General features: G+C 42.3%; 1 protein-coding gene and 1 pseudogene across 1 annotated transcript in view; one reads left to right on the forward strand and one right to left on the reverse strand.

Moving 5' to 3' along the window:
* LOC109876225 (DENN domain-containing protein 1A) overlaps positions 1-9,852 on the forward strand; it is a 23,822-nt gene extending 13,970 nt beyond the window's left edge. Inside the window, exons 6-8 of the mRNA XM_031808712.1 lie at positions 5,353-5,647; positions 5,765-9,344; positions 9,533-9,852. Of these exons, the coding sequence (XP_031664572.1) occupies positions 5,353-5,647; positions 5,765-6,214 (745 nt within the window). The 3' untranslated portion in view covers positions 6,215-9,344; positions 9,533-9,852. The remainder of the gene's footprint in view (positions 1-5,352; positions 5,648-5,764; positions 9,345-9,532) is intronic.
* Positions 9,191-14,031, reverse strand: LOC109876226 (protein crumbs homolog 1-like; annotated as a pseudogene).
* Between the last annotated feature and the right edge of the window lie 13,525 nt (positions 14,032-27,556).

Consider the following 27,556-nt stretch of genomic DNA (forward strand, 5'->3'; position numbering starts at 1 on the left):
TCTCTAAAACAACATTGGAGGCGGCTTAAGGTAGAGAAATTAACATAAGATTATCTGGAAACAGCTCTGGTGGACATTCCTGCAGTCAGCATGCCAATTGCACGCTCCCTCAACTTGAGACATCTGTGGCATTGTTTTGTGTGACAAAACTGCACATTGTACTGGCCTTTTATTGTCCCCATGCACAAGTTTCACTTGTGTAATGATCATGCTGTTTAATCAGATTCTTGATATGCCACACCTGTCTGCCAAGATAATCCATTTGTTTACAGGGATGTAAACAAATTGGCACACAATTTGAGAGAAATAAAGCTTTTTGTGCATATGGAATATTTCTCTGATCTTTTATTTCAGAGCATGAAACATTGGACCTACACTTTACATGTTATGTTCATATTTTTGTTCAGCGAACATTGTCCCAGGAGTGTAGGCTTGTTGTAAATAACAGAATTGATGTTCCTCTAACTCTCCTGAATGCCTCTTTCAATCCTACACTGAGGCGGTTTGCACTAGTATGAAGCCCACTGTGTGCAGTTCACCCTCCACTATCAGCTCAAACATAAACATCATGTCTACATATAATATAAATAATAAGCCATAAGCCTCCAGTAAACAATCAAGCATCCCAGTAAAGCAATAAAAACAATCAAGCATCCCAGTAAAGCAATAAAAACAATCAAGCATCCCAGTAAAGCAATAAAAACAATCAAGCATCCCAGTAAAGCAATAAAAACAATCAAGCATCCCAGTAAAGCAATAAAAACAATCAAGCATCCCAGTAAAGCAATAAAAACAATCAAGCATCCCAGTAAAGCAATAAAAACAATCAAGCATCCCAGTAAAGCAATAAAAACAATCAAGCATCCCAGTAAAGCAATAAAAACAATCAAGCATCCCAGTAAAGCAATAAAAACAATCAAGCATCCCAGAAAAGCAATAAAAACAATCAAGCATCCCAGAAAAGCGCTAAACATAGCCCACATTAACTTCTTGGTGACAGAGGGCAGTATTGAGTAACTTGGATGAATAATGTGCCCAGAGTAAACTGCCTGCTACTCTGTACCAGATGCTAATATATGCATATTATTAGTAGTATTGGATAGAAAACACTCTGAAGTTTCTAAAACTGTTTGAATGATGTCTGAGTATAACAGAACTCATATGGCAGGTGAAAACCTGAGACAAATCCAACCAGGAAGTGGGAAATCTGAGGTTTGTAGTTTAATTTAAGTGATTGCCTATCCAATATGCCTATCCAATATGCTGTGTCTATGGGGCCAGATTGCACTTCCCAAGGATTCCAGCAGATGTCAACAATCTTTAGAAAGTTGTTTGAGGATTCTATTGTGGAAGGGTGACGAATAAGAGCTGTTTCAACAAGTGGACTAGGCTGAGGCCAATCAGTTGTTTACTGTGCGGTCACGCGGGCCTGCCGTTCCTTCTTTTTCCTCTGTAATGAATACGCTATTGCCCGGTTGGAATATTATTGAAGATTTATTATAAAAAGACCCCAAGGATTCATTGTTAACATCATTTGACATGTTTCTACAAACTGTAATGGAACTCTTTTGACTTTTCGTCTGGATTTTGCGCTCGCACATTGTGCCTTTGAAATACTGAACTAAACGCGCAAACAAAATGGTATTTGGACATAAACATGGACGTAATCGAACAATTTCTTGTGGGAGTTCTGGGAGTGCATTCCGACAAAGATCAGCAAAGGTAAGGGAAGATTTATAATGCTATTTATGACTTCTGTTGACTCCACAATTTGGCGGGTAACTGTATGGCTTGCTTTTGTGGCTGAAGGCTGTTCTCAGATGATTGAATATTGTGCATTTGCCGTAAAGCGTTTTTGAAATCTGACACAGTGGTTGCATTAAGAACAAGTTTATCTTTAATTCTATGTAAAACATGTATCTTTCATCAAAGTTTATGATGAGTATTTCTGTTATTTGATGTGGCTTTCGCCCGAAAAGCCTTTTTGAAATCGGACACTGTGGTTGGATTAACGAGAAGTGTATCTTTAAACTGGTGTAAAATACTTGTATGGTTGAGGAATTTTAATTATGAGATTTCTGTTGTTTTGAATTTGGCGCCCTGCAATTTCACTGGCTGTTGGCGAGGTGGGACGCTAGCTTCCCAAACGATCCCAGAGAGGTTAACATACAGAGTATACCAAACATTAGAAACACCTTCCTAATATTGACTTGCACACAATAGGTTGATTTGCATATAAGAGATCATACAAGAGATTTTGTAGTGATTCCTAGTTGAAGATGTTTGCTGGTCAGCGGTGTGTACATAACATGGCACTGACAGAGAGGACTGCCGTGCTTCTAGCTCTTAGGAAACTAGCAGTATTTAGCTTTTTTGTGTTCTTTCTTACATTATTAGCCCAGAAAATGTTTTGTGTTATTACTTACAGCTGGGAAGAACTTATGGATATCAGAGTGGCGGTAACTCACCAGCACTACCAGCATTACGACCAGGGAAATGACTTTCCCGAATCAAATCCTTTGTTCGTACCCCCATTTGAAATGATGTACATATGATCTCTGTAATTGCAAACAAAGGTTTCTCTACCAAATATTAAGTTCTGCTTTTCTAATGTATCAAATATTTGTCATGCAATAAAATGCAAATTCAATACTTAAAAAATCATACCATGTGAATTTCTTGATTTTTGTTTTAGATTCCGTCTCTCACAGTTGAAGTGTACCAATGATAAGAATTACAGACCTCTACATGCTTTGTAAGTAGGAAAACCTGCAAAATCAGCAGTGTATCAAATAATTGTTCTCCCACTGTATCTGAGAATGCTGTTCATTACTACAGCTCAAAACCATAGTGCCCACAAAGCTCATGACTAAGCTAAGGACCCTGGGGCTAATCACCTCCCTCTGCAACTGGATCCTGGACTTTCTGACAGACTGCTCCCAGGTGGTAAGTGTAGGCAACAACACATCTGCCACGCTGGTCCTCAACACTGGGGCCCCTCAGGAGTGTGTACTTAGTCCCCTCCTGTACTCCCTGTTCAACAACGACTGTGTGGCCAAACACGACTCCAACGCCATCGTTAAGTTTGCTGACGACACAACAGTGGTAGGCCTGATCACCGACAACGATGAGACAGCCTAAAGGGAGGAGGTCAAAGAACTGGCAGTGTGGTGCCAGGACAACAACCTCTCCTTCAGTGTGAGCAAGACAAAGGAGCTGATTGTGGACTACAGGAAAAGGCGGGCCAGACAGGCCCCATTAACATCAATGCAGCTGTAGAGTGGGTCGAGAGTTTCAAGTTCCTTGGTGTCCACATCACCAACGATCTATCATGGTCCAAACATAGTAAGACAGTCGTGAAGAGGGCACGACAACCTTTCCCCCCTAAGGAGACTGAAAAGATTTGGCATGTGCCCCCAGATCCTCAAAATATTCTACAGCTGCACCATTGAGAGCATCCTGACCGGTGGCATCACCGCCTGGTATGGCAATTGCTCGGCATCTGACCGTAAGGCGCTACAGAGGGTAGTGCGTACTGCCCAGTAAATCATGGGGGCCAAGCTTCCTGCAATCCAGAGGAAAGCCCATAACATTACCAGAGACTCCAGTCACCCAAGTCATAGACAGTTTTCTCTGCTACTGCACGGCAAGTGGTACCGGAGAGCCAAATCTAGGGCCAAAAGGCTCTTTAACAGTTTTCCCCTCAAGCCATAAGACTGCTGAACAATAAATAAAATGGCCACCGGAATATTACATTGACCCCCCCTCCATTTGTTTTGTACACTGCTGCTACTCGCTGTTTGTTATCTTTGCATAGTCACTTCACCCCTACCTACATGTACAAATTACCTCAACTAGCATGTACCCCCACACACTTTCTCAGTACCGGTGCCCCCTGTATATAGTCTCTTTATTGTTATGTTATTGTGTTACTTTTTATATTCTTTTTACTTCAGTTTATTTGGTAAATATCCTCTTCTTGAACTGCACTGTTGGTTAAGGGTTTGTAAGTGAGCATTTCACTGTAAGGTCTACACGTTGTATTCGGCGCATGTGACTAATAAAGTTTGATTTAATTTAATAAATACAGAAGTACACGTTGATTGGACAGTGAATGGTCAAGCCCTCGTCACGCTTACAATTTATTTAGTCATCAAATCCCAGCCCTATTTCGGACACACCCCCGGATCTATAGCGCTAATGCCAGCGCTAAGATGTGCCATTGCGTTAGGTCTGTTAAAATGGAGCCCTCGGGTTGCTAAATCTACAGATGTTTGATGCCCTCTTGTGGTCTAATAAGTAGAGCTGCAGACTGAAAGTAAGTTGTTGTATTGTTCAGTATTTATCAATGAAGAAAAATATGTCACCAACTAAGACTGAGCGTGGCCTTTCTGAAACCATCTCTCCTTTCCACTTATTCAATCATCTCTCCCTTTCTCTCACCTCATTGAAAAACAAAGTAATTGTTTGATCAGTATACTGTTCTATTCCATATCTATCAGTTGTACATACATGAATGAACAAAGAGGATTTTTTAAAGATCAAATATCAGACAAAATCATCTGGAAATGATCCAGCTACAACTTTCTTTCGGTCTGTCTGCCTTTCCTTCTCCCCCTCTTCTCTCTCTCTGATCTGTGTGTGATATGGGATCTCTCTTCCTCTACTTCCTTTTCTATCTCTGTCATTCTCTCTCTCTCTCTCTCTCTCTCTCTATCTCTCTCTCTCTCTCTCTCTACTTATCTACCTCCCCCAGTTGTGTCCATCCCACACGTCACTACACAGTCTTTCTGTCCGAGGACTCCTCAGGCGACGAGCTGCAGCATGAAGGCGACTCCATCACTGGCTTCCCTGAAAGCTTTTTCTTCTCCGTCCCGTTTGAATGGTCACCCCTGTACGCTGCACTCCTACCAATGATAATGCATTTGCTTCATTATAGTACTTCGTTAATTGACTTATCTCGGCCCAGTGGGAAGCATGATGTGGCTGATCTGCCACTCTTCCTTCCTCTTCCTCTTCCTTTTCTCTTTGATTGATTTCCAATTGGCTAAAGACATCTCTTTCTGCTGTCGGCATAATGATTGGAGGTCCATCTCTCAAATGTTTTTTTCACCCCTTTGCAAGCAAATGGTTTTATCTGCTGCAATAGTAGCTTATAATGTAGCTTTAAAAAAAAGCAGGCCTCTGTCATGCAAGTGTAGATACAGAATTTAAGTTGATTGTATCTCTGTGCTGGGACTATAATAATGTAATTGCTAGAGCGTCCTGTCAACAGTTTATTGTACTGTATGTGACAATATTAATTATGTTGTGCACACATGCATGTAACTGACGGAACAATATTTCCAACAGGCCGCAGCCTTACCACTCCCTGAAGGAGGCAGAATTTGCAGAGGAACCCAGCAGTGGCCCCTCCTACACGGCCCCACCCAGCCCGGCGACGGAGAAGTTTGCGGACATCAACCTGCTAGGGGACATGTTCAGCTGCTTGGATGAGACCCGAGGGCCAGCAGCTCAGCCTTGCCAGGAGCCTGGAGGACCTCCGCATTCCCAAAGACCACCAGGAGCAGCAGAAATTCACCTACCAGATAGCAGAGTGCACGTGGCACTCGGAGGCTACAGACCTGGTTCAAATATCTATTTCAGGGTCTGAAACCGGGTCACGGTCCACTTCTGTTGTCCAATATCTATACTTGTGATGTTACACAGCTCTTGATAGTACTGGTTATCAGCTGTTTTGTTTTCTTGTGTCTTCCCTCTGTAGCGCATGGACCTGAGTGGCAGCGAGCACACGTGCACCCTCCCAGGCCTCAAACACCCGTGCACCCTCCCAGGCCTCAAAGACCCCAACCCTTACAACAAGATGTGGAGTGTGCATGGGCAAGATCACATGGCCGTGGCCAGCCGGTTGTCGCCGAACTGGGATGGACCCCTGTCGGTGCCCCCACCTGAGCTTGAGGAGCCACTGCACCCCAGCCGAGAAAGCTTCGGTCCCGGGGTCTCTGAGCTGCCGGATCCCTCCACCACCCCTAGCCAAGGGGGGTGCATAACCATCCCCGCCCCCAGGGGAGGAAAACCCCAGAGCCAGGGAAGGTCTTGGCTGCGCCACCAGTGCACGAGCCACAAAACAAGCCAGGAGTGGCGGGGGAGGGTGGGACCACCACGGCAGGGGGTCAGGAGTTCCGGCAGGCCCTTGGGATGGGGGGTAACCTGATGCTGCAGCCCACCTAGATAGACTTCAGCGAAGGTGAGGACGTGGATCTGCTCAGCCTCCTTGACCCCCTGAACAACCCAGCCCAAACCACCATCACCCCAGCAGGGGAAGGAGCAGACTCCCTGTCCGGTACTGCCCCTCCATCCTCCAGGACCATTTTCCCGTCACGGTCCTATCCCCAGAGCCTGCCCCCCTTCCACCAACACATGACGCTCAACCCCTTCACCACTCCCCTCGGCTACCCTACCCACAGACCCTACTTGCCCACCATGGCGGGGAATCCCTTCAGTGGAGGCACATGCAGGCCTCCTGCCTCTGCCTATTTCCATGCCACCCCCCATGGTCATCCTCCTCACCTTCTCTCCACAATTCCGGGGCTCTACAGACTGTCCTCCCCTGTAGGGTCGACCCTCCCCCCTGGCAATGGCTCTATGTGGCCTGCCTTCCCCAATCATGGCGGTCCTCCCCCCACCTCTTCAGACAGCCTGTTGAACTCACCCTCAGCCCCCAGCCCTAATCCTCCCAACACTACAGAGGACTCTGAGACTCAGGATCCCTTTGGGGAACTACTGGCCATGGCCACGCCGGCCGTCGCACTACCTAAAAAGAGGGACCTTCGGGGGAAGTGGGAGACTTTTGACTAACCCCCCCAACGCCAATAAGTGACTTTCCACTTAGTGACATTGTCTTATTTACCCCTTCCCTGCACCAGCTTATGCTGCTGATCAATGAGGAACAGAGTCTGTGTGTCAGGTGACAAATCGAGAGACTGGTTTCCACACGGTCCCCTCCCCCAGTCACTTGGACAAGTCCGTTCCCCCTCTGCTGAGCGTTGGAGTTCGAGCCTCTTTCTTTTTCTCTTTGTCTGTCTCTCACCCTCTATCTCTCTCTTTCGTCCATTAGCCAGGAATGGGACTCTAAACCTGGCTTTACTTATTTCAGTATGCTGATGCATCAACCGTGCAGAGCCCATGCTAGCGCGCTCTTGCACATTGTCTTTTAGCTTAGCCTATAGCTTTGCTTAGCTCAAACAGTAAATTGTGTGGCCACTAAAACGCATCTTGACTCCATCCTGAGACCAAGCACCAAAATTCCAGCACGTCTCAGAAACTGTCAGAGCCGTGTCTGTCACTGCAATGAAATAGCTAATCATTAGAGTAGCCAGTAGTCCGCATTTGTGGATTGCCCAGGTTAACAGCGCATTCCAAGCATGCAGTCAGTCTACCCTCGTTGTCTTCAGCTGTGTCATGCTAAACAATTTATTTTAGAGGAAACACTCAAACGATACATGATTTTGTTTGTCTGGACTCACCTCTGTACAAACTAATGGACCGTACTCATTCACTGAAGCAAATCTGCCGGAAATATGTGCAGTAGTATTTTCTGTTTACAGTTCATATTTGTATCACGCTTTTCTCTAAGAGATTTGATGGAACTCATGCCTGTTATTCTTCAATTGGTCTTGCTGAGATTTGATGTTTGCATTAAGAAACAGTGAAGGAAACATGTTTCATACGAGACAGTCCGAGTATGACAATGTTTGAGAATGGGACAAGAAGATAAAGGCATAGTGGAGTTTGGCTTACTTTTGTCATTTCCAGTCACATACAGTACCCTATATTTTGGTGAAAGGATCCATTTTAAGCCAAACTCCAAATAAGGACAGATGAATTTACTGTACCATCGCAGGCTTTATCACAGATATCTACAGCACCGGTTTGAGTGCCATACATTTTTTTTATTCAAAATCAGAAACTTTCATCAAGTTATCTAGCTGCTCAGATACACGGTTGTCTTATCCTCTGTTTGGAAACAAAAGTGAGCATGCCGCGTTAAGACGTCTAACCAAAATTGGGTGGAAGAGCTCTCTCTGTGAGGTACTTAAAAAGTCAACCTATAATCAAACAACCAAAATGTGTTGATTGTAGAGTGAGAGAACGATTTCTCGTAAGGCTTCATTTATTCTACAAAATGCATACTCTGCCATTTTTGCACTGGTTGTAGAACTGTGTAACTTTGAGTGCATAGCGATACCACACTTTCACATATTGAGGATAAATGAGTCTTAGGAGCAGAGTTTTGGGGGGAGGAAACATGTCCTTACCAGGCAGTGCATCGTGGGGTATATTGTTTGCTAGCAGAGACTAAAGTTAGCTGACGTTTGTAGTGGCTGTTTAAAGAAAACCAAACCATGGATTACAGTTTCTCTTGAACCATAGACTGGAAAATACTGAACCTCCCCTTTAAGATTGTTGCCCTACCTAGAGTAAAAATGTTTTTAAAAACATGAACCAAAAAGTGGAAGGGTGGGGGTAGTGGGTGCCCACTGTTCATGTATTTCTTAAAAAATAAAGTCCATCCAGTCCATCTTCAATGCTCGATCGAATGGCATATGCCGGTGTTACACTGGAGCCTCCTCTGTCTATCGGAGACCAAAGGTTGTCCTTGGACCTTTGACTTCCCGCCCAGTCTTTCAATGACTTTGGAACGCCCCCACCACCAACCGGGATGCTCCTTCAGACATGCAACTCAATTCTTTACCAACCACCCTGCACTGCCCACCCCCACTACTCCAACCTGTACTCCCTCACCAAGATCCTCCAAACTACTCACACAAGATTAGGGCAAACAAAACACAAAAATACGGCACCACTGGGCCAGTAACATATACATCCAGCAGGGGGCAGCAGCTCATGTCGTCTCCCCTGTGTCTCCCTCCAGCGAGCTAGACCGACTTTAGAGTCTATTGTCTCAGTGAGTCTTGCGCACCTGCCAGCAGTGCTGTGCTCTCAGATGAGCTTTTGCAGATTTTTGCGTGACGCAGCCTAGCCACATGTCCCGAGCACAGTTCTTGGATCAGATCTAGACTGATCAGATGAGTTGCCCCTCAGGGGGGACGTTAAATATGCTGTCCGTTTCCAGGCGCCCCCCGGCCACCTCCTGAGCGCTGGGGCTGTAGGATCCCCCCGACTGGCGCTTCTTGCGGGCTGTGAACACCATCAAGGTGAGGCGATGACTGCTAGCAGAGCACCAAGGCACACCAGGGGGATGGCTATCACCAGCCACGGCACCCGCTCTTTCTGGGGCTGTTACTGCAAGGAGGAAACAAGCAAGGAACCAAGGGAGAAATGTCAGTGATGAGTGACTAATTTTTAAATTACCGTAATGCTAAAAATATACATTACATATCTTAATAGTCTTCATGAATAAACCAATATAAATCCAGAGATTTGAATGAATAACTATAAATGCATTGGAAAGACAATAATATTTGTTGTTTACTAATAATTACATATTTTTTTTATTGTGTATACATAGACGATGAATGCAAAATGACTTGGAAGAGGAGGAGAAGAATGAAGAAGTCAATAGTTCTTACTTTTGTATGGCAGAATGGGCCACTGTAGCCAGGTAGGCACACACACCAGAACCTATTGAGTCGATCGATACAGGATCCACCATTCCGACAGGGGTTAGACTCACACTCATTTATCTCTGTTTCACGCCTGAGGAGGAAAACACAATGAGGACATTGTAAACAGACATAACAAGCATGATATACAGTGGGGTCTGAAATGATTGACACCCTTGATAAAAATGTGTGAAAATTACTATATAAAATAAATGATTCAAGTACCTTTTGTATATTGTTGGGAAATTATTTTATTCTAATACAATTGCTCAGAGAACGAGATAAAAGGTACTGTAGGGGGTCATAATTTTCAATGCCTTTCAATGATAATGGCACTGAACCTTTTTCTAAAATGTTGTATGAGATTGGAGAACACGTTGGGAGGGATCTTAGACCATTCCTCCATACAGAATCTTTCTAGATCCTTGATATAATTTGTCTGTGCTGGAAGTGCCAATGCCGTTTATTAAACTCCCGATGACATGACATGAAAATCATCTAGCAAGACAATAACCGCAAGCACTAATCAAAATCCGCAAAGAAAATAATATTTTTCTATGGCCATCTCAGTCTCCAGACTTGAACCCCATTGAAAACGTATGGTTTGAATTGAAGAGGGCAGTGCATTGTGGGGTATATTTTTTGATAGCAGAGACTAAAGTTAGCTGAAGTTTGTAGTGGCTGTTTAAACCATTTCCACGTACGGGAACATAAGAGCAGACAAAGGATATCAAGGATCTGGAAAGATTCTGTATGGAGGAAGGGTCTAGCATCCCTCTCAATCTCCAATGTCATAAAACATTTTAGAAAAAGTTTCAGTGTTGTTATCCTCACAAGGAAAGGGTGCCAATAATTTTGACCACAATTTTATTTTTATTTTGTTAGTGCTAGCTGTGCCACTAGATATTCTGGGTTCGAGTCCAGGCTCTGTCGCAGCCGGCCGCGACCGGGAGACCCATGGAGCGGCACACAATTGGCCAGTGTCGTCCGGGTTAGGGGAGGGTTTGGCCGGGCGCAGCGCACACTGACAAGGTCGCCAGGTGTACAGCGTTTCCTCCGACACATTGGTGCGGCTGGCTTCCGGGTTAAGTGGGCATTGTGTCAAGAAGCAGTGCGGCTTGGTTGGGTTTCGGAGGACACACGGCTCTCGACCTTCACCTCTCCCGAGTCCGTACGGGAGCTGCAGCGATGAGACGAGACTGTAACTACCAATTGGATCCCACTAAATTGGGTAAAAAAAATATATAAAAAATGTCTTTCTCTAAGAAATTGTATTAGTATAAAATAATTTCCCCATTATTTTGAGCATACCATATAGCTCAGTATTTGTATTATTTATTTTACAGTATTTTTTGCTAATCTTTATCAAAGGTGCCAATAATAAATATATATATATATATATTCTGGTATCCATCCCTACAGTACCATACCAAGCAGTGTTTCCCAAACTGTGGTACACTGTAATGGCTGATTTGTAAACAGCTGTGTTATTTTGTGCATACAAATTTAAAATGTGTCGCTCTCTATTGAGAGGAGCTTCGAGAACTTACCTCTCCCCTGCGAAACCGGGCACACAGAAACATTTGGCCCCCCACAGCCCGTCATGGCAGATTCCATTTTCACACTGAATATCCTCTTCGCACATCAATGGCAGGTAGGTCCACCTGTGGGTAATGTCCAGAATTACACACTCTTCACAATGGTGACTCAAAGCCTTGAAAACTACCCAATGACCACAATAGGTGTTCGAGTGAAGGGTTCCTGTTCATCAAAAAATATTGAATCACGCAACTTATATTTATAATATCTGTTTTTCACTTCAATTAGGTATGCTGTATTTGATATGATGGGTTAAGCAACTCAATATAAAACTTGGTATAAAACCTAAATATGTGCTAGCTAGATACAAATGATGTGAGAATCTATTATTCCACATGACAATGGTCCCTGACCACTTACTGTGACACTAATTGGTTGGCATAAAGAGGCTCCTCACTGGTAGAGTTGGCCGGGAAAGTAATCTGTGCACTCACATCCACACAGGTGCCCCCGTTTTCACAGCTGTGTTCCTCGCACTTATTCAGGTCCTCCTCGCAGGTATCACCCCCGAACCCCGGGTCACATGCGCACTTGAAACCTGCCAACTCATCAGTGCAGATGCCGTAGACGCAGGGCCCGGACACGCACTCATCTGTGTCCACCTCGCACTGCACTCCCTCCCAACCCGGCTTGCATACTCAGTCAAACTTGTTAAAGAGATCCTTGCAAGAAGCTCCGTTCCGGCAGCGGTCCGAATGGCATACATCAGCACTCATACAATCCGTTTGGATATCCTTGTTGCCTGTTCTGTGGAAGCGGTTAGGCTGCAGCGGGTGTTGGGCATCCACAAATGGTAGATAGACCCCAGCGACTCGCATGGCGCCCAGGCAGCCCAAGAAGCTCTCGCCGATAGCAACCTCTGCCCCTACCTCGTTGAGGAAGTGCAGGACACCCGCCTCAGGGGTGCTCCTGGAGTCGGTGATGCCATCCACGGTGATAACCCAGTGGGAAGTCTCGCTGTCCGGGTCGGGCATGGATATGTGCAAGCGGTGCCATCGACCCCATGGCGCACGTCAGAGAAGGTCAGCACCTCCACACTGAGCCTCCCATGGATCTCAACAAGGATCGAGGAGTCCAGCAGTACCATCAGCAGGAGCTTCAGAACAGCACAGTCTTCTCTGAGCGGGTGCAGAGCTCCAGGTACTTGGGTCAGCGGCAAGCCCAGGGAACCCTCTGCACTGAGCTGCACTGGGTTGATCTCGAAGGTGGTGTTGGTCACACCTGAGGGTTAACAGACAGGTTAGACATTAGACAACAAAAAACTCATTGTTAGCATTAGCATGAGAAGAACTTACCAGTCCAAAACGATGTCCTCTCCGTTCAAAAATATTATATTATATTCCTCCATTTGGGAATCGCTAAATGAATCGTCCTCGATCAATTTGTGTGTACATCTGTATATCTAGACTTAGATTTAGCTTTCCCTGACTTAGTCGCCATACTGATTGATATATAAACAGCTGAATATGCGCTTTACCAAAACAATGCTGTGCGTAACAAGCGTTGGTCCTTCCGGTATGAATCGTCAATGGCGAATGAACCTCTTTACACTGGAGTTTACTACATGGGTTGGTCTTCCAACACATAAACATTACATATTGCCATTTACCTCAGCTCATTGGCTATCTACCCAGCTAGATTTTAAGACGATCAGTGGTCATTGGGTTAAAATACAGTCAATCAACGAAACAGCGGTCTTATCATTGGTGCACAATGATGTCATTACTTGTTGTCTTCAAATCGGTTTCTTTCAGTCAATACATCCCGCGAAATGACCCATCAGGTTTGGTTGTGTTACAAACAAACCAGTTGATTGCAATGAAACCAAACATTGCTGGAAATGTCACGTTTTGTGTGTGTATTTACCTCTAATGTGTCGTCGAAAATAGAATGAGATGGAATTCACGACACAAGCGGTTCACAAAATGTTTCGTGTTCGGCTATAAAATTGGATTTTATCAAACAAAAGACCATTAATTGTATAACAATGAGCATTGGGATTGCAAACAGAGGAAGATCGTCAAAGGTAAACAATTTATTTTATTGCAGTTTGTGATTTTGTTACGCCTGTGCTGGTTGAAATAGTTGTTTTTATGGGGCTCTATCCTCAGATAATCGCATCGTATTCTTTCGCAGTAAATCATTTTTTCAATCTGACAACGCAGTTGGATTAGCAAGATTCTAGGCTTTTGAAACATGTGAGACACTTGTATTTTCATGAATGTTTAATATGACTATTTATGTAGCGATCACTGGGTTCTGTGCGCAGAGAGGTTAATATGTTAATAGGTTAATTCTCAGCATTGGTGGGGATGTACAGTTATTTAGTGTGCTGTTCCACACATCCATGTCCATAATGCCCATGCCTGCGTCTCCTTTTCCTCCCCGGGGAGACACCTACATAGGCCAGGTCTCCATTGTGCACCTCCACCTCAGGCACCTCGCTTATTCCGTAGCGCAGGCCGGTGTGCTCAAAGAACACTCGTCCATACTGGACCTCGATTTGGAGAAGTTGCTTCTTGCCCGTGGTCACGACGATGGGCAACGTCAGTGCATGGCTTTCGGTCAGGGAAGGACTCTCCCCTTGCCTACTTCTCCGTCCTCCCTGGGTCGCCTCAGGTGGAAGAGAGGGCCTTTGGGCTTCAGTGAGAGCAGGAAAAAAGGAGATACTGAAGTTGGTGCCGTGGAAGCTCCCGATGTCGTAGGCACTGTAGGTCACAGTTTTCTTATGACGGTACATCCAGGAGGGGACCTCTGTCAGAGTGGAGATGGAGTTGTTATAGAAGGAAAGCAATACTATGGATGACAATCAAGCAGTCATGTGTACCTATTTCAAACAGGGTAAATCACTAATCTAGCAGTGAAGACAAAAATATTTGACAAAGAAAAATGCTTTGACAAACCCAACCACAGCCCTCAAACAAAATTGCAAGTGTGGTTCCACTTTGCACTTTCCCACCTGGACAAAAGGAACACCTATGTGAGAATGCTGTTCATTGACTACAGCTCAACGTTTAACATCATAATGCCCACAAAGCTCATGACTAAGCTAAGGACTCTGGGACTAAACACCTCCCTCTGCAACTGGATCCTGGACTTCCTGACAGGCAGCCCCCAGGTAGCAAGGGTAGGCAACAACACGTCTGCCACCGCAGGACCTGACTCCAGGGATGAGAAGCAGGTACGGGGAGTCAAACATTTATTCAGGAACAGACATAGAACACGACAGCGCCAGCACATGGGTAAACAAGGACAAATGACAAACAATCCCGAAGCATTGAACAGAGCTAGGAAACAGACAGGTATATGGAAGGAAATTACACAAGCAATTGAGTCCACATGAGTCCAATGAGCGCGTGACGCGGAAAGGCAAGTGTGCTTATTGAAGGTGGCTTGAGTGCGTAATTTTGGGGAGTCTGGCGCCCTCGAGCACCAGAGGGAGGAAGAGCGGGAGCAGGTGTGACAGCCACGCTGATCCTCAACACTGGGGCCCTTCAAGGGGTATGTACTTAGCCCCCCTCCTGTACTCCTTGTTCACCCACGACTGCGTTGCCGAACACGACTCCGCTGACGACACAAGAGTGATAGGCCTGATCACCGACAACGATGAGACAGCCTTCATAGATCTGTAGGATTTTTTAAATTGTAATCCCTTTTTAGATTACATTTTAAGGCAACAAAATGTGACAACTGTGCAAGGGGTGTGCACACGTTTACTAGGCTCTCTATCTTCGACAGACTTGAAAGCATTTAAATCCCAGCACTTCATCTGTTTGTCAATAACTCATCTCTGCTCTTAGGATAATACTGAAAGAAAGTATAGTGGACAGTAAATACAAGAGTGGTCCATTTGTACTCTCTGGTGTTTGTTTGTCTAACTAGAAAAAGGCAGTAGCATGGAGACTATTTGTGGATGCCTCTAGAGAGCACAGTTGCTAATATAAAGATGCCTAGTTCATCATTTTAACCAGTTCCTTGAAAATCTCCATCAGCACTGTCATGCTGACAAAGGAATGCTTTACTGCTGACCTTTCCCAACCCATTAGAGATAAGGATGAACCCCTAGACAGACCAGGCCTGCTGAGAAAATAAAGGAGTGTAAGAAAATAAGTACACAAGAGGTGGAGTGTTTTCTCTTACACAGCGAGAGACGTATCCACAGGAGCCAAACTGAAGCTAAGGCTTAAACTTAAACCAAACACTTATTAAGGTGGTACAGTTAGTAAGGTGGTACAGTTAGTAAGGTGGTACAGTTAGTAAGGTGGTACAGTTAGTAAGGTGGTACAGTTAGTAAAGTGGTACAGTTAGAACGATGGCACACTTAGTAAGATGGTACATTTAGTAAGGTGGTACAGTTAGTAAGGTGGTACAGTTAGTAAGGTACACTTAGTAAGGTGGTACAGTTAGTAAGGTGGTACAGTTAGTAAGGTGGTACAGTTAGTAAGATGGTACAGTTAGAAAGGTGGTACAGTTTGTAAGGTGGTACACTTAGTAAGATGGTACATTTAGTAAGGTGGTACAGTTAGTAAGATGGTACAGTTAGTAAGGTACACTTAGTAAGGTGGTACAGTTAGTAAGGTGGTACAGTTAGTAAGGTGGTACAGTTAGTAAGGTGGTACAGTTAGTAAGGTGGTACAGTTAGAAAGGTGGTACAGTTAGAACGATGGCACACTTAGTAAGATGGTACAGTTAGTAAGGTGGTACAGTTTGTAAGGTGGTACAGTTAGGAAGGTACACTTAGTAAGATGGTACAGTTAGAAAGGTACAGTTAGAAAGGTGGTACAGTTAGAACGATGGCACACTTAGTAAGATGGTACAGTTAGTAAGGTGGTACAGTTTGTAAGGTGGTACAGTTAGGAAGGTACACTTAGGAAAGATGGTACAGTTAGAAAGGTACAGTTAGAAAGGTGGTACAGTTAGTAAGATGGTACAGTTAGTAAGGTGGTACACTTAGTAAGATGATACAGTTAGTAAGGTGGTACACTTAGTAAGATGATACAGTTAGTAAAGTACACTTAGTAAGGTGGTACAGTTAGTAAGATGGTACAGTTAGTAAGGTGGTACAGTTAGTAAGATGGTACAGTTAGTAAGGTACACTTAGTAAGGTGGTACAGTTAGTAAGGTGGTACACTTAGTAAGATGGTACAGTTAGAAAGGTAAACTTAGTAAGGTGGTACAGTTAGTAAGGTGGTACACTTAGTAAGGTGGTACAGTTAAAGGTACATTTAGTAAGGTGGTACAGTTAGTAAGGTGGTACAGTTAGTAAAATGGTACACTTAGTAAGGTGGTACAGTTAGTAAGGTGGTACAGTTAGTAAGGTGGTACAGTTAGTAAGGTGGTACAGTTAGTAAGGTGGTACAGTTAGTAAGGTGGTACAGTTAGTAAGGTAAACTTAGTAAGGTGGTACACTTAGTAAGATGGTACAGTTACTAAGGTGGTACAGTTAGTAAGGTGGTACAGTTAGTAAGGTGGTACAGTTAGTAAGGTGGTACACTTAGTAAGGTGGTACAGTTAGTAAGGTGGTACAGTTAGTAAGGTGGTGCAGTTAGTAAGGTGGTGCAGTTAGTAAGGTGGTGCAGTTAGTAAAATGGTACACTTAGTAAGGTGGTACACTTAGTAAGATGGTACAGTTAGTAAGATGATACACTTAGTAAGGTGGTACAGTTAGTAAGGTGGTACAGTTAGTAAAATGGTACACTTAGTAAGGTGGTACACTTAGTAAGGTGGTACAGTTAGTAAGATGGAACACTTAGTAAGGTGGTACAGTTACTAAGATGGTACAGTTACTAAGATGGTACAGTTAGTAAGGTAACTTAGTAAGATGGTACAGTTAGTATGATTATACACTTAGTAAGGTGGTACAGTTACTAAGATGGTACAGTTAGTAAGGTACACTTAGTTAGGTGGTACACTTACTAAGGTGGTACAGTTACAAAGGTGGTACAGTTACTAAGGTTGGTACAGTTAGTAAGGTGGTACACTTAGTAAGGTGGTACACTTAGTAAGGTGGTACACTTAGTAAGGTGGTACAGTTAGTAAGTTGGTACTCTTAGTAAGTTGGTACAGTTAGAAAGGTACACTTAGTAAGGTGGTACAGTTTGTAAGTTGGTACAGTTAGTAAGATGATACACTTAGTAAGGTGGTACAGTTAATAAGGTGGTACAGTTAGTAAGATGGTACACTTAGTAAGATGGTACACTTAGTAAGGTGGTGCAGTTAGTAAGATGGTACAGTTAGTAAGATGGTACAGTTAGTAAGATGGTACAGTTAGAAAGGTACACTTAGTAAGATGGTACTTAGTAAGGTGGTGCAGTTAGTAAGATGGTACAGTTAGTAAGATGGTACACTTAGTAAGATGGTACAGTTAGTAAGATGGTACACTTAGTAAGGTGATACAGTTAGAAAGGTACACTTAGTAAGGTGGTACAGTTAGTAAGGTGGTACAGTTAGTAAGGTGGTACAGTTAGTAAGATGATACAGTTAGTAAGATGGTACAGTTAGTAAGATGGTACAGTTAGTAAGGTGGTACAGTTAGTAAAATGGTACACTTAGTAAGGTGGTACAGTTAGTAAGGTGGTACAGTTAGTAAGGTGGTACAGTTAGTAAGGTGGTACAGTTAGTAAGGTGGTACAGTTACTAAGATGGTACAGTTACTAAGATGGTACAGTTACTAAGATGGTACAGTTAGTAAGTTGGTACAGTTAGAAAGGTACACTTAGTAAGGTGGTACACTTAGTAAGGTGGTACACTTAGTAAGGTGGTGCAGTTAGTAAGGTGGTACAGTTAGTAAAATGGTACAGTTAGTAAAATGGTACAGTTAGTAAGATGGTACAGTTAGTAAGATGGTACAGTTAGAAAGGTACACTTAGTAAGGTGGTACAGTTAGTAAGATGGTACAGTTAGAAAGGTACACTTAGTAAGGTGGTGCACTTAGTAAGGTGGTACACTTAGTAAGGTGGTACAGTTACTAAGATGGTACACTTAGTAAGGTGGTACACTTAGTAAGCTGGTACAGTTAGTAAGGTGGTACAGTTAGAAAGGTACACTTAGTAAGGTGGTACAGTTAGTAAGATGGTACAGTTAGTAAGATGGTACACTTAGTAAGGTGGTACACTTAGTAAGGTGGTACAGTTAGTAAGGTGGTACAGTTAGTAAGGTGGTACAGTTAGTGAGGTGGTGCAGTTAGTAAGGTGGTGCAGTTAGTAAGGTGGTGCAGTTAGTAAAGTGGTACAGTTAGTAAGATGGTACAGTTAGTAAGGTGGTGCAGTTAGTAAGGTGGTACACTTAGTAATGTGGTACAGTTAGTAAGGTACACTTAGTTAGATGGTACAGTTACTAAGGTGGTACAGTTACTAAGGTGGTACAGTTACTAAGGTGGTACAGTTACTAAGGTGGTACAGTTACTAAGGTGGTACACTTAGTAAGGTGGTACACTTAGTAAGGTGGTACACTTAGTAAGGTACAGTTAGTAAGTTGGTACAGTTAGAAAGGTGGTGCAGTTAGTAAGGTGGTGCAGTTAGTAAGGTGGTGCAGTTAGTAAAATGGTACACTTAGTAAGGTGGTACACTTAGTAAGATGGTACAGTTAGTAAGATGATACACTTAGTAAGGTGGTACAGTTAGTAAGGTGGTACAGTTAGTAAAATGGTACACTTAGTAAGGTGGTACACTTAGTAAGGTGGTACACTTAGTAAGATGGAACACTTAGTAAGGTGGTACAGTTACTAAGATGGTACAGTTACTAAGATGGTACAGTTAGTAAGGTAACTTAGTAAGATGGTACAGTTAGTAAGGTGGTACAGTTAGTAAGGTGGTACACTTAGTAAGGTGGTACAGTTAGTAAGGTGGTATAGTTAGTAAGGTACATTTAGTAAGGTGGTACAGTTAGTAAGGTGGTACAGTTAGTAAGGTGGTACAGTTAGTAAGGTGGTACAGTTAGTAAGATGGTACAGTTAGAAAGGTACACTTAGTAAGGTGGTACAGTTAGTAAGGTGGTACAGTTAGTAAGGTGGTACAGTTAGTAAAGTGGTACAGTTAGTAAGGTGGTACAGTTAGTAAGATGGTACACTTAGTAAGGTGGTACAGTTAGAAAGGTACATTTAGTAAGATTGTACACTTAGTAAGGTGGTACACTTAGTAAGGTGGTACACTTAGTAAGGTGGTACACTTAGTAAGTTGGTACAGTTAGAAAGGTACACTTAGTAAGATGGTACAGTTAGTAAGGTGGTACAGAAAGTAAAATGGTACACTTAGTAAAGTGGTACACTTAGTAAGGTGGTACAGTTAGTAAGGTGGTACAGTTAGTAAGGTGGTACAGTTAGTAAGGTGGTACAGTTAGTAAGGTACACTTAGTAAGATGGTACAGTTAGTAAGGTACACTTAGTAAGATGGTACAGTTAGTAAGGTGGTACAGATAGTAAAATGGTACACTTAGTAAAGTGGTACACTTAGTAAGGTGGTACAGTTAGTAAGGTGGTACAGTTAGTAAGGTGGTACAGTTAGTAAGGTGGTACAGTTAGTAAGGTGGTACAGTTAGTAAGATGGTACAGTTAGTAAGGTGGTACAGTTACTAAGATGGTACAGTTACTAAGATGGTACAGTTACTAAGATGGTAAAGTTACTAAGATGGTGCAGTTAGTAAAGTACACTTAGTAAGGTGGTACAGTTAGTAAGGTGGTACACTTAGTAAGATGATGCAGTTAGTAAGGTACACTTAGTAAGATGGTACAGTTAGTAAGGTACACTTAGTAAAGTGGTACACTTAGTAAGGTGGTACAGTTAGTAAGGTGGTACAGTTAGTAAGGTGGTACAGTTAGTAAGGTGGTAGAGTTAGTAAGGTACACTTAGTTAGGTGGTACACTTAGTAATGTGGTACAGTTAGTAAGATACACTTAGTTAGATGGTACAGTTAGTAAGGTGGTACAGTTACTAAGGTGGTACAGTTACTAAGGTGGTACACTTAGTAAGGTGGTACACTTAGTAAGGTGGTCCACTTAGTAAGGTACACTTAGTAAGGTGGTACACTTAGTAAGGTGGTACAGTTAGAAAGGTGGTACAGTTAGTGAGGTGGTGCAGTTAGTGAGGTGGTGCAGTTAGTGAGGTGGTGCAGTTAGTAAGGTGGTGCAGTTAGTAAGGTGGTGCAGTTAGTAAGGTGGTGCAGTTAGTAAGATGGTACAGTTAGTAAGGTGGTACAGTTAGTAAGGTGGTACACTTAGTAAGGTGATACAGTTAGAAAGGTACACTTAGTAAGTTGGTACAGTTAGTAAGATGATACACTTTGTAAGGTGGTACAGTTAGTAAGGTGGTACAGTTAGTAAGATGGTACAGATAGTAAGGTGGTACAGATAGTAAAATGGTACACTTAGTAAAGTGGTACACTTAGTAAGGTGGTACACTTAGTAAGGTGGTACACTTAGTAAGGTGGTACACTTAGTAAGGTGGTACAGTTAGTAAGGTGGAACAGTTAGAAAGGTAAACTTAGTAAGATGGTACAGTTAGTAAGGTGGTACAGTTACTAAGATGGTACAGTTAGTAAGGTACACTTAGTAAGGTGGTACAGTTAGTAAGGTGGTACACTTAGTAAAATGGTACACTTAGTAAGGTGGTACAGTTAATAAGGTGGTACAGTTAGTAAGGTGGTACAGTTAGTAAGGTGGTACACTTAGTAAGGTGGTACACTTAGTATGGTACACTTAGTAAGGTACAGTTGGTAAGATGGTACACTTAGTAAGATGGTACACTTAGTAAGGTGGTACAGTTAGTAAGGTGGTACAGTTAGTAAGGTGGTACAGTTAGTAAGGTACACTTAGTAAGGTGGTACAATTAGTAAGGTGGTACAGTTAGTAAAGTGGTACAGTTAGTAAGATGGTACACTTAGTAAGATGGTACACTTAGTAAGGTGGTACACTTAGTAAGGTGGTACACTTAGTAAGATTGTACAGTTAGTAAGGTGGTACAGTTAGAAAGGTACACTTAGTAAGGTGGTACAGTTAGTAAGGTGGTACAGTTACTAAGATGGTACAGTTACTAAGATGGTACAGCTACTAAGATGGTACAGGTACTAAGATGGTACAGGTACTAAGATGGTACAGCTACTAAGGTACACTTAGTAAGATGGTACAGTTAGAAAGGTGGTACAGTTAGTAAGTTGGGACAGTTAGTAAGTTGGTACAGTTAGAAAGGTAAACTTAGTAAGGTGGTACAGTTACTAAGGTGGTACACTTAGTTAGGTGGTACAGTTACTAAGGTGGTGCACTTAGTAAGGTGGTACACTTAGTAAGGTGGTACACTTAGTAAGGTGGTACACTTAGTAAGGTACACTTAGTAAGGTGGTACAGTTAGAAAGGTACATTTAGTAAGATGGTACAGTTAGAAAGGTACATTTAGTAAGATGGTACAGTTAGTAAGGTACACTTAGTAAGGTGGTACAGTTAGTAAGGTGGTACACTTAGTAAGGTGGTACACTTAGTAAGGTGGTACACTTAGTAAGGTGGTACACTTAGTAAGGTACACTTAGTAAGGTGGTACAGTTAGAAAGGTACATTTAGTAAGATGGTACAGTTAGTAAGGTACACTTAGTAAGGTGGTACAGTTAGTAAGGTGGCACATTAGTAAGGTGGTACAGTTAGTAAGGTACTCTTAGTAAGATGGTACAGTTAGTAAGGTACACTTAGTAAGGTGGTACAGTTAGAAAGGTACATTTAGTAAGATGGTACAGTTAGAAGGTAAACTTAGTAAGGTGGTCCAGTTAGTAAGGTGGTACAGTTAGTAAGGTAAACTAGTAAGATGGTACACTTAGTAAGGTGGTACAGTTACTAAGGTGGTACAGTTACTAAGGTGGTACAGTTACTAAGGTGGTACAGTTACTAAGGTGGTACAGTTACTAGGTACACTTAGTAAGATGGTACAGTTAGTAATGTGGTACACTTAGTAAGGTGGTACACTTAGTAGGTGGTGCAGTTAGTAAGGTGGTGCAGTTAGTAAGGTGGTGCAGTTAGTAAGGTGGTGCAGTTAGTAAGGTGGTACAGTTAGAAAGGTGGTACAGTTAGAAAGGTGGTACAGTTAGAAAGGTACACTTAGTAAGATGGTACACTTAGTAAGATGGTACAGTTAGTAAGGTGGTACACTTAGTAAGATGATACAGTTAGTAAGTTGGTACAGTTACTAAGGTGGTACACTTAGTAAGGTGGTACACTTAGTAAGGTGGTACAGTTAGTAAGGTGGTACAGTTAGTAAGGTGGTACACTTAGTAAGGTGGTACAGTTAGTAAGGTGGTACATTTGGTAAGGTGGTACACTTAGTAAGGTGGTACACTTAGTAAGGTGGTACACTTAGTAAGGTACACTTACTAAGGTGGTACAGTTACTAAGGTGGTACACTTAGTAAGGTGGTACACTTAGTAAGGTGGTACACTTAGTAAGGTGTTACACTTAGTAAGGTGGTACACTTAGTAAGGTGGTACACTTAGTAAGGTGGTACACTTAGTAAGGTGGTACACTTAGTAAGGTACAGTTAGTAAGGTGGTACAGTTAGTAAGGTGATACAGTTAGTAAGGTGGTACAGTTAGAAAGGTACACTTAGTAAGATGGTACAGTTAGTAAGGTGGTACAGTTAGTAAGGTGGTACAGTTAGTAAGGTGGTACAGTTAGTAAGGTGGTACAGTTAGTAAGGTGGTACAGTTAGTAAGGTGGTACAGTTAGTAAGGTGGTACACTTAGTAAGATGATACAGTTAGTAAGTTGGTACAGTTACTAAGGTGGTACACTTAGTAAGGTGGTACACTTAGTAAGGTGGTACAGTTAGTAAGGTGGTACAGTTAGTAAGGTGGTACACTTAGTAAGGTGGTACAGTTAGTAAGGTGGTACATTTGGTAAGGTGGTACACTTAGTAAGGTGGTACACTTAGTAAGGTGGTACACTTAGTAAGGTACACTTACTAAGGTGGTACAGTTACTAAGGTGGTACACTTAGTAAGGTGGTACACTTAGTAAGGTGGTACACTTAGTAAGGTGTTACACTTAGTAAGGTGGTACACTTAGTAAGGTGGTACACTTAGTAAGGTGGTACACTTAGTAAGGTGGTACACTTAGTAAGGTACAGTTAGTAAGGTGGTACAGTTAGTAAGGTGATACAGTTAGTAAGGTGGTACAGTTAGAAAGGTACACTTAGTAAGATGGTACAGTTAGTAAGGTGGTACAGTTAGTAAGGTGGTACAGTTAGTAAGGTGGTACAGTTAGTAAGGTGGTACAGTTAGTAAGGTGGTACAGTTAGTAAGGTGGTACAGTTAGTAAGGTGGTACAATTAGTAAGGTGGTACAATTAGTAAGGTGGTACAATTAGTAAGGTGGTACAATTAGTAAGGTGGTACAATTAGTAAGGTGGTACAGTTAGTAAGGTGGTGCAGTTAGTAAGGTGGTACAGTTAGTAAGATGGTACAGTTAGTAAGGTGGTACAGTTAGTAAGGTGGTACACTTAGTAAGGTGATACAGTTAGAAAGGTACACTTAGTAAGTTGGTACAGTTAGTAAGATGATACACTTTGTAAGGTGGTACAGTTAGTAAGGTGGTACAGTTACTAAGATGATGCACTTAGTAAGGTGGTACACTTAGTAAGATGATACAGTTAGTAAGGTGGTACAGTTAGTAAGGTGGTACAGTTACTAAGGTGGTACAGTTACTAAGGTGGTACACTTAGTAAGGTGGTACACTTAGTAAGGTGTTACACTTAGTAAGGTGTTACACTTAGTAAGGTGGTACACTTAGTAAGGTGGTACACTTAGTAAGGTGGTACACTTAGTAAGGTGGTACACTTAGTAAGGTACACTTAGTAAGGTGGTACAGTTAGTAAGGTGATACAGTTAGTAAGGTGGTACAGTTAGAAAGGTACACTTAGTAAGATGGTACAGTTAGTAAGGTGGTACAGTTAGTAAGGTGGTACACTTAGTAAGGTGGTACAGTTAGTAAGGTGGTACAATTAGCAAGGTGGTACAATTAGTAAGGTGGTACAATTAGTAAGGTGGTACAATTAGTAAGGTGGTACAATTAGTAAGGTGGTACAGTTAGTAAGGTGGTGCAGTTAGTAAGGTGGTACAGTTAGTAAGATGGTACAGTTAGTAAGGTGGTACAGTTAGTAAGGTGGTACACTTAGTAAGGTGATACAGTTAGAAAGGTACACTTAGTAAGTTGGTACAGTTAGTAAGATGATACACTTTGTAAGGTGGTACAGTTAGTAAGGTGGTACAGTTAGTAAGGTGGTACAGTTACTAAGATGATACACTTAGTAAGGGGTACAGTTAGTAAGGTGGTACAGTTAGTAAGGTGGTACAGATAGTAAGGTGGTACAGTTAGTAAGGTGGTACACTTAGTAAGGTGGTACACTTAGTAAGGTGGTACACTTAGTAAGGTGGTACAGTTAGTAAGGTGGAACAGTTAGAAAGGTAAACTTAGTAAGGTGGTACAGTTACTAAGATGGTACAGTTAGTAAGGTACACTTAGTAAGGTGGTACAGTTAGTAAGGTGGTACACTTAGTAAAATGGTACACTTAGTAAGGTGGTACAGTTAGTAAGGTGGTACAGTTAGTAAGGTGGTACACTTAGTAAGGTGGTACACTTAGTAAGGTGGTACACTTAGTAAGGTACACTTAGTAAGATGGTACACTTAGTAAGGTACAGTTGGTAAGATGGTACACTTAGTAAGGTGGTACACTTAGTAAGGTGGTACACTTAGTAAGGTGGTACAGTTAGTAAGGTGGTACAGTTAGTAAGGTGGAACAGTTAGTAAGGTAAACTTAGTAAGGTGGTACAGTTACTAAGATGGTACAGTTAGTAAGGTACACTTAGTAAGGTGGTACAGTTAGTAAGGTGGTACACTTAGTAAAATGGTACAGTTAGTAAGGTGGTACAGTTAGTAAGGTGGTACAGTTAGTAAGGTGGTACAGTTAGTAAGGTGGTACAGTTAGTAAGGTACATTTAGTAAGGTGGTACAGTTAGTAAGGTGGTACAGTTAGTAAGGTGGTACACTTAGTAAGGTGGTACAGTCAGTAAGGTGGTATAGTTAGTAAGGTACATTTAGTAAGGTGGTACAGTTAGTAAGGTGGTACAGTTAGTAAGGTGGTACAGTTAGTAAGGTGGTACAGTTAGAAAGGTACACTTAGTAAGGTGGTACAGTTAGTAAGGTGGTACAGTTAGAAAGGTACACTTAGTAAGGTGGTACAGTTAGTAAGGTGGTACAGTTAGTAAAGTGGTACAGTTAGTAAGGTGGTACAGTTAGTAAGATGGTACACTTAGTAAGATGGTACACTTAGTAAGATGGTACACTTAGTAAGGTGGTACAGTTAGTAAGGTGGTACAGTTAGTAAGGTGGTACAGTTAGTAAGGTGGTACAGTTAGAAAGGTACACTTAGTAAGATTGTACAGTTAGTAAGGTGGTACAGTTAGAAAGGTACACTTAGTAAGGTGGTACACTTAGTAAGGTGGTACAGTTAGTAAGGTGGTACAGTTAGTAAAGTGGTACAGTTAGTAAGGTGGTACAGTTAGTAAGATGGTACACTTAGTAAGATGGTACACTTAGTAAGGTGGTACAGTTAGTAAGGTGGTACAGTTAGTAAGGTGGTACAGTTAGTAAGGTGGTACAGTTACTAAGATGGTACAGTTACTAAGATGGTACAGCTACTAAGATGGTACAGCTACTAAGATGGTACAGTTAGTAAGGTACACTTAGTAAGATGGTACAGTTAGTAAGTTGGGACAGTTAGTAAGTTGGTACAGTTAGAAAGGTAAACTTAGTAAGGTGGTACAGTTACTAAGGTGGTACACTTAGTTAGGTGGTACAGTTACTAAGGTGGTACACTTAGTAAGGTGGTACACTTAGTAGGTGGTACACTTAGTAGGTACACTTAGTAAGGTGGTACAGTTAGAAAGGTACATTTAGTAAGATGGTACAGTTAGTAAGGTACACTTAGTAAGGTGGTACAGTTAGTAAGGTGGCACACTTAGTAATGTGGTACAGTTAGTAAGGTACACTTAGTAAGATGGTACAGTTAGTAAGGTACACTTAGTAAGGTGGTACAGTTAGAAGGTACATTTAGTAAGATGGTACAGTTAGAAAGGTAAACTTAGTAAGGTGGTCCAGTTAGTAAGATGGTACAGTTAGTAAGATGATACACTTAGTAAGGTGGTACAGTTAGTAAGGTGGTACAGTTAGTAAGGTGGTACAGTTAGTAAGGTGGTACAGTTAGTAAGGTAAACTTAGTAAGATGGTACAGTTAGTAAGGTACACTTAGTAAGATGGTACACTTAGTAAGGTGGTACACTTAGTAAGGTGGTACAGTTACTAAGGTGGTACAGTTACTAAGGTGGTACAGTTACTAAGGTGGCACAGTTACTAAGGTGGCACAGTTACTAAGGTGGTACAGTTACTAAGGTACACTTAGTAAGATGGTACAGTTAGTAAGTGGTACAGTTGGTAAGATGGTACACTTAGTAAGGTGGTACAGTTAGTAAGATTGGTACAGTTAGAAAGGTACACTTAGTAAGGTGGTACACTTAGTAAGATGGTACAGTTAGTAAGGTGGTACACTTAGTAAGATGATACAGTTAGTAAGTTGGTACACTTAGTAAGGTGGTACAGTAGTAAAGTGGTACAGTTAGTAAGGTGGTACACGTAGTAAGGAGGTACAGTTAGTAAGGTGGTACAGTTAGTAAGGTTGTACAGTTAGTAAGGTGGTACAGTTAGTAAGGTGGTACACTTAGTAAGGTGGTACACTTAGTAAGGTACACTTAGTAAGGTGGTACACTTAGTAAGGTGGTACACTTAGTAAGGTGGTACACTTAGTAAGGTGGTACACTTAGTAAGGTGGTACAGTTAGTAAGGTGATACAGTTAGTAAGGTGGTACAGTTAGAAAGGTACACTTAGTAAGATGGTACAGTTGTAGGGGTGGTACAGTGTAGGGTACAGTTAGTAAGGTGGTACAGTTAGTAAGGTGGTACAGTAGTAAGGTGGTACAGTTAGTAAGGTGGTACAGTTAGTAAGGTGGTACAATTAGTAAGGTGGTACAATTAGTAAGGTGGTACACTTAGTAAGGTGGTACAGTTAGTAAGGTACACTTAGTAAGGTACACTTAGTAAGGTGGTACACTTAGTAAGGTGGTACAGTTTAGTAAGGTGGTACAGTTAGTGAGGGGTGCGTAGTGAGGTGGTGCAGTTAGTAAGGTGGTGCAGTTAGTAAGGTGGTGCAGTTAGTAAGGTGGTGCAGTTAGTAAGGTGGTGCAGTTAGTAAGATGGTACAGTTAGTAAGGTGGTACAGTTAGTAAGGTGGTACACTTAGTAAGGTGATAC

Source organism: Oncorhynchus kisutch, linkage group LG29, assembly GCF_002021735.2.
Source record: "Oncorhynchus kisutch isolate 150728-3 linkage group LG29, Okis_V2, whole genome shotgun sequence".
Lineage (NCBI taxonomy): Eukaryota > Metazoa > Chordata > Actinopteri > Salmoniformes > Salmonidae > Oncorhynchus > Oncorhynchus kisutch.